The sequence below is a fragment of the Impatiens glandulifera genome, chromosome 2 (genome assembly GCF_907164915.1).
Source record: "Impatiens glandulifera chromosome 2, dImpGla2.1, whole genome shotgun sequence".
NCBI classification, from domain to species: domain Eukaryota; kingdom Viridiplantae; phylum Streptophyta; class Magnoliopsida; order Ericales; family Balsaminaceae; genus Impatiens; species Impatiens glandulifera.
The window spans coordinates 52,281,484-52,288,969 of NC_061863.1; the positions used below are offsets into that span (position 1 = coordinate 52,281,484).

At 25.8% G+C, this 7,486-nt stretch overlaps 2 protein-coding genes across 2 annotated transcripts; both read right to left on the bottom strand.

The window, feature by feature from the left end:
- Nucleotides 1-1,195: 1,195 nt before the first annotated feature.
- LOC124924896 (desiccation protectant protein Lea14 homolog) lies at nt 1,196-1,810 on the bottom strand. Its single transcript, XM_047464881.1, has 2 exons — nt 1,575-1,810; nt 1,196-1,472 (listed from the first exon to the last, which is right to left on the bottom strand). The coding sequence occupies exons 1-2, from the start codon at nt 1,778-1,780 to the stop codon at nt 1,196-1,198; spliced, it is 483 nt and encodes a 160-aa protein (XP_047320837.1). The 5' UTR covers nt 1,781-1,810.
- Nucleotides 1,811-2,892: 1,082 nt separating this feature from the next.
- On the bottom strand, nt 2,893-3,529 carry LOC124924898 (probable WRKY transcription factor 43). The gene is made up of 2 exons (XM_047464882.1): nt 3,192-3,529; nt 2,893-3,073 (listed from the first exon to the last, which is right to left on the bottom strand). Exons 1-2 carry the CDS (start codon nt 3,527-3,529, stop codon nt 2,893-2,895), a joined length of 519 nt encoding a protein of 172 aa, XP_047320838.1.
- Nucleotides 3,530-7,486: the final 3,957 nt, after the last annotated feature.

Consider the following 7,486-nt stretch of genomic DNA (forward strand, 5'->3'; position numbering starts at 1 on the left):
TATAGGTTTATTTTTATATATAATATGTATATAGATTTATTTTTATATATTATATGGTGTTATTTTATATATACATATAAACATCATTTTTTATATATTATATACATGATAATAAGTAAATATATATCAGAATAAATAATATATATATATTTTTTTATATGTATACTTTGTGAATTAGAGTGACAGAGATTAATATATATATATATATATATCATTCTATATATAACAAAAAAAATATATATATAGATTATAGATAACATTCTGTAAATATATTAATTTTATTATATATATATATATAGAATGTTATCTATAAATATATTTTTTATTATATATATAGAAGGTTATATATATATATATATAATTATGAAGAGAGAATATTTATATAAATAGAAATAAATTAGATATAGAAATAATTTTAATAATATTATATATATATATAAATAAATAAATACTTAATGAATACATATCCTAAAATGTTAAATGATTTTTATAATCTTATTTTTAGTCTATAAAAGGATAAGCAGTATACAAAGAAGTAGAATATCACATATATACATAAAAATCAACTACAATGGGTTCAATGAGGATGTTCATTGCTTCTTTTTTGATTCTATCAGTTATCTTTGCTCACTCAATTGGTAACACCCAATATATATATATATTATAATATCTTTGATTTAATTATGAGCATATATATATTAATTGTAATGAATTAATTATTGGGTTTTTTATTTTATTTTATTTAGGAACATTTGGGTTTGACAGTGACTGTGATTTTGCGGGAAAATGCAAGACAAAGGCAGACTGTGCAAAACCATGCCGAGCAAAGGGTCATTCTCCAACTGCTGTTTTATGTGTACCTTATCTTTCTCCTGGTCTCACCTGTTGTTGTATTACCGCTGAAAAATAAACTATTTTAATTATGTTTTTGAACAATTTTATAAAACAAATAAAAATTAATAAATTAATATCTTAATATCTCATTCATATATATCCCACCATATTTTGCAATAAAATCCAATGTATTATCACAAACATATAGAGTCAGATATAATCAAAATCAAAAATTTACTTAAACTTGGGGTAAGAACATGAAATGAACCAATATTCTCCCCCAAATACAACAAGTTTAACGCAAATTAAAAGACCAAATAAAGAAACAATTTTATTAAGAGCATAATTATTATTAAGAGAATTAAACTGATGATTGTGGTGGATTTTTGCTCCACAAATCGGAAAGAGTGGGAAGTTTGATCTCTCCTTTTGTGGAAAGAGGAATGGTGAAATTTCCTACAACCGGTAGGTCAATAGTGAGCCCTATATGGAGCTCATAATCGATATCCCAATCGGATCCAATATCCCTTGCCAAACTTACCAATACGCTGTGTGGCACCTTAACCGGCACGTCCAATATCGTCTTATCTTTACCCACCAACGAGCCCGGATCAGGTATGGTCCCCGTGGCAATAACCCTATAACATAAAAAGGGCGGAGCTAGAATTTGAAATCTACCCAAACTAAAAACATTTTACCAACAAATTTACGAGGGCTACAAAATGATACATAATTAATACCTGTCGGCGCTTTTTAGGGTATAAGAGATCTCGCAAATGGGGATGGAATGGGTGTAAGGGTTGTCGACGGATACCTTAGCGCCGTAATTTATACCTTCAATGCCAACACCTTTCAGATCCACGTCGGTAACCGTCGCTACAGGCATCGGCATATTCGCCACCTTCTCCGCCACGTAGTTCTTCGCCTTGTCGATCAAACCTGCCATTGTTGATCTCGCGTTTGATCAAATTCTTCAGAGAGAGAGAGAGAGAGAGAAAATATGAAATGTCAACGATGATGATACCATTTGCAATTGGTGAAGACAAAAATATAAGACTAGCTAGTGGGTTTGTGACACGTGGCACATTTGTTAATTTTAATGTATGGTGGCCGGTCGTGGAATTTTATGCTTCTTTTTTTTTTATTTAAGGTTATGGATTTTAAAAAACTCATTAAAATTATTAATTTTGTTAATAATTTTATTTATCTTATTAGTTATGATAGATGAACATAGAGCTCTTAGTTTGATGTTATTTTTGGTTAAAAATTGGTTTTAAAAGAAAAAAAGTTAATATCATTTGAGAAATATGTGATTTTTTTTATGTATATATTACATAAATTCTTTTTTTTAATAATAAAATTATAAATTTATTTAAATAAGGAATAATTTATTATTTTTGTTAATTAGTTTGATAGATGAAACAAAAATAGAGCTATTTGGGTTCTTAAAGATAAAATCCCAAATAAGAAAAAGCCCACAGAAGTGAGAACTCATCAAAAAGTTCTACATAGAAGATCACTGGCCCAACAATTATTTTATTTTTATTTATAAAAATGACCTATAATCATTTCATTTGCATCAAGTCCGATATATTCAAAAAAATTTAAACTGAACTAAACAATTAAATCAGAATTTTAAGAAATATAATTAATTAATCTAGCTATCTCGTGTTATATTAGTTAGTTTGTTTTGATTTCGACATAATTAATACTCAAACTTTGACATATTTCTCAATTATGTTAGATGATCACGACTTCTCTACGTGCGATTGGTGTCGTTAATTTATTCATTTGTCTGTCTAGTCCCGAATCATTTTTTTCATTTCTCACCAAATTTAGTATCCAAAAGCTACAAAGAGAATTTGAAAATATTAGTTACAAACATGTTACAGCTCACCTTTTCTAGCTATCTATTAATTATTGGATCACAACATGTTACTTAATTCCGTATTTCTCCAATAGAACAGATATTAAAAAGTTTAGCCATTGTTAAAATACATATATGTGAAGTACATCATGTATGCATTTAAAATGCGAGAAAAAAAAATGTTGTTATAATCAAAGAGTTCTAGTGAGGAAGTGCATCTGTTGGATAAGAGGGCCAAGGGATTCCATGAGCTTCTCCGAAGGGTGATTATGAACTCCCTCATATGTCGTAACAACAATACTTGTGTCGTCCGACAACCTTTGCACTTGTTTCTTAACATCGCATGTGAGATGTGTGCACTTGTAATACCCTCTTTTACATCATCCAAGTGTTTAGCAATCGACACAACAAAGAAAAAATAAAAATATTGAGAATATATACTTAGTAACCATTCAATCCTATCATACAAATAATTATAAGTGTGTCTTACCTTGGATGGATAGTATCCTTGACTGCTTTCTGCCCGTATTTCCTCCAACGATAACCATCATCCAATACATCACTTTCGCTTCTGGTTTGAAAGGCGAACCGAGGCCTGTTAATTGCTTTCTTATTCTTCCGCCTTCCGATGCTACTTGTACTCGGACCACTACCCTCAAGGCTTGTAGTGTTTAAATTGTTTGTTGACTCTGGTGCTTGATGATCATATTGATTTTGATCATAGGTAATTGGAGGAAGTCCAGGAGGAGGTAAGTTGTAATTGTAATATTGATCATGATCATCAATATTACAAGACTGATGAACTTCTTGGCTCTGATCTTCATCCATTGGGATAAATTATTAAGATCATCTACCTGTCTCCAAATTAATGATTTAAAGGTGCATGTTGAGAGAAAAAAAAAGCTGGTGAAAAGAGGTTGGAATGATAAAAAAGATCAAGGAATTGGGGTGTTGACATAGCCAACTATATCTTACCAAAATGTCATGTTCTGTTCAACTACTGCATGCATTCCATGTAAGTAATTTTCAAATTTATTACAAAAATGTTTTATGATTAATTTTTTATTAAATAAATAATGGAACCACGTACTAATTGGTTGCCCCACAAAAGATTTTTTTAAAAAAATCCTTTTGGAAAAGATATTTAACACTTGACCTAAGAAAGTCTTTAATGTTATTGGATATGTCATGACTATTTGTGTAAGTGAAATATTATTCAACTTCAATTATGAACTCAAATGATCAACCACGTTAGATTTCATAGTAAATATACACACAAATTAACTACTATATATACAAAATAGATATGAATAAATTTCATTTAGCTTATCACCTAATTATAATTATTTATGGTGTTACCGAATTCGAATTAGCAAAAGCAAAATTTCACATTTCATCTCTATTCTCTCATTTATATTTTAATAATATATATATGTTTTATTATTAACAGTTTTATTTTATAAATATATTTAATCAAATTATTTAAATTTAAATTTAAATTATTATTTTATTTAATATTATACAATATTTTAATAAATTAGTATAACTTATATTTCTTATTCAAATAACAAGTCATAACAACTTAATAAAAAAAAATGATACATCAATTATTAAATTTATTTATTTTATTATATTATCTTATTAATTAATATTTTAGTTATTCTTTTATTAATTAATTTTTCAACTATTTTCTTATTACTCAGTTTAATTTATAGTATATATTTTTTTTTTAAATTATATATATTAATATTTTATATACATAATTTATATAATTTTAAAATATATTTATTAATTGATAATTTACAAAATTTAATAATTAGTAAAAAATCATAAAATATTTTATAATATTGAATAAAATAATATTTGAAATAGAAAATTTATTTAAATTTAAATAACTTTGAGTGAAAAAAAAATTGTTTATATTAAAAAATATAAAATATTATAAATTCATTTTGATAAAAGAAAACTGAAAAAGTATATAAAATAAAATAAAAAGAAATATGATCTAATAGAAAAAAAAATAATGAATTAAATATATATATATATATATATATATATATATATATATATATATATATAATTTAACACGTTAGTAACATATAAGTGAAAAAGTAAATGAACTAATTTTTAATAATATATATATTTTTCATAATAATTGTAGATATACACGTACAAGTTTAAATAAGATTTATTACAAATATATTTGGAAAGTTTTATCAATATTATTAGTATATATACCATATAATAAGATAGAAAAGGGGAACAAAAAAAGTTTAAATTGTTATATTATATAATTAATAAAAAATAAAAAAATTTAAATGAAGGAGAAATAGCCTAACATCCATAACCATGTTCCGCTTCAATTATGGGTGTTTAATATTTCGTCTGAACCGAATATCTGACCGAATTTGAATTCACCGAATTCGAATTTCATTTTCGGTTTTCAAATCGAATTTCAAACAAATTCAAATTCAAATACGGTTTTCGAATTGATTTTCGAGTTTGGGTTTCAACTCGAACACCAAACCGAAAACCGAATTCATTTTTTATTATTTATTCTTCCAAATCTAGCTTAAGAAAAAGTTTAAAATAATTAAATTAGAATATTTTGAATTCAAATTTTAATAATAAAAGAAAAAAATATAGAAAAGCACAAATAGTCTAATGATAAAATAGTACCTTGTCACGGTACAGACCCGGGTTCAATTCCCGGTTTGTGCAATAGATTTTGAGTTATACTAGTTTTTATCTATTCTAAAAGATTAAAAAAATCGAATTTGGTTTAAATTTGAAATTCGAACCGAATATCAAATTCAGCCAATTCGAAAACCGAACTGAGAAACTTGAATAACCTGAAAACCAAACCGATGAACACTCTTAGCTTCAATACAAAACAATTTCAATTTCAAATGTTCAAACTCAGCCAATTCGAAAACCGAACTGAATATCAAATTCAGCCAATTCGAAAACCGAACTGAGAAACTTGAATAACCTGAAACCAAACCGACGAACACTCTTAACTTCAATACAAAACAATTTCAAATGATCAAACTCGTGACATTTTGATCTCTTAAATCGACTCTTATCATTGAGTTATTTTGATGAGTTATTATATAATTAATAATATATTTTAAAAAATTGGTAAGACAAAAAAAAATCATCTAGCCTAATAGTTTATAATGAAAAGTTGTAATTAATATTATTTAATTAAGGATTCTAATCTCAATAAAAAAAAACTTATTTAAATCAATTTTATTTATTTTTTTAAGACGGACAGCCCAAAACTTAGAGTTGACTTAGTTATATATATTGTTTGTCTCAAGTCTCAATAACCGTACTCTTCCCTGCAATGTAATTTTAGTTGAAAGTATTCATTATTTTTTATTTAATATGAGTTTTCTTTACTTTTTACTTGTTGGGTTGGTTTTTAAAATAAAATTCTAACTATAATTCAATTTTATCTCATTAATTATTTTATTCAATTTATTAACAAATATTAAAATACTAAAATATATACTTTCTTAAAATCAATATATTTTAAGAAATTAAAATACCAATCAAAAACAAATTATTCAAACTTTATTTAGAAAATGTGTTCAATATGTTGCTTAATTACTTGTTTTACCCTAAAGCACGAATCTATATGTTAGAGGTAAGTTTGAGAATTGTGACATTTTCAGTTTATCAACAAGTATTACATTTAAAACTTACATTAAATTAGTATAAAAAAAAACAAATAGTAAAATATTTTGTTAAATTTTAACCAATAATATATGAAGCAAATTATTCAATATATATACTTCACCAAAATAAAAATATTCTCTAAAACAAATTATTCATTAAATACTTCACCAAATATGAAAATATTCTAAAAATAATGTCTCATAAATCTTAATCTCAATGGAACAACTTGATTGAATTGATCGCCATTGTCATTGTCTCGGCGTCACGAAATATTGCAATATTAATACCTGTTAGGCCAATATCCCTAATAGGAAAAGAAAAAAATAAATAAATTTAAAAATTGAACAATCCATTATTATAACCAAAACAATAATAAACTCAAAATATTTTGTTAAGTTAATGTAGAAAACAGAGGCTTTTTTCTTAATATTACATTTTTTATTGTCTAATAGTTACCTTGACAAAAAAACACACTACAAAATCAAGTAATAAAACAAATAAGTTGTTATAAATTAATTCATCAAATAAATTAAAGAATAAATATAAAAACATCAAGAAATCATACATAAAATCATAATAAATAATACATGCATTTTGATTTTCATAATGATAGTTGATCACCTGAGGATGAAGATTCGGATTTGGATGTCGATTTGGATGAGGATGAGGATATTGAGTCAGAAATCGTTGATAAATATGGTTATTAAGCTTTAGGTTATTAAGCCTTTCTTCTTCAACTTTATTCTTCATCTCCTCTATCTTATTTTCCTCCTCCGATTCAGCCTCCTCGATGGCTACTATATTAGTTGTCGGCCAAAACTTACGCAATTTGCAGACCGTGATTATAGGATCCACCCTTCCAATAACGATAATTGTTTTCTCTTGTATGTTTACGGTAATAGAATCGACTCCTATAAACGGGACAAAAATAAAGATTAATATCAAAATTATTAGTATTAATTTGCGACAATTATTATATATGTAAAAATATGAATAACATTGGTTGTTTACCATGGAGATCCGAAACTGTCTTGAAAGCCTTTCTCTTCTCATTATCATCCTGTAATTCTAGTTGCATAACATATTTCTACAATAAATAAA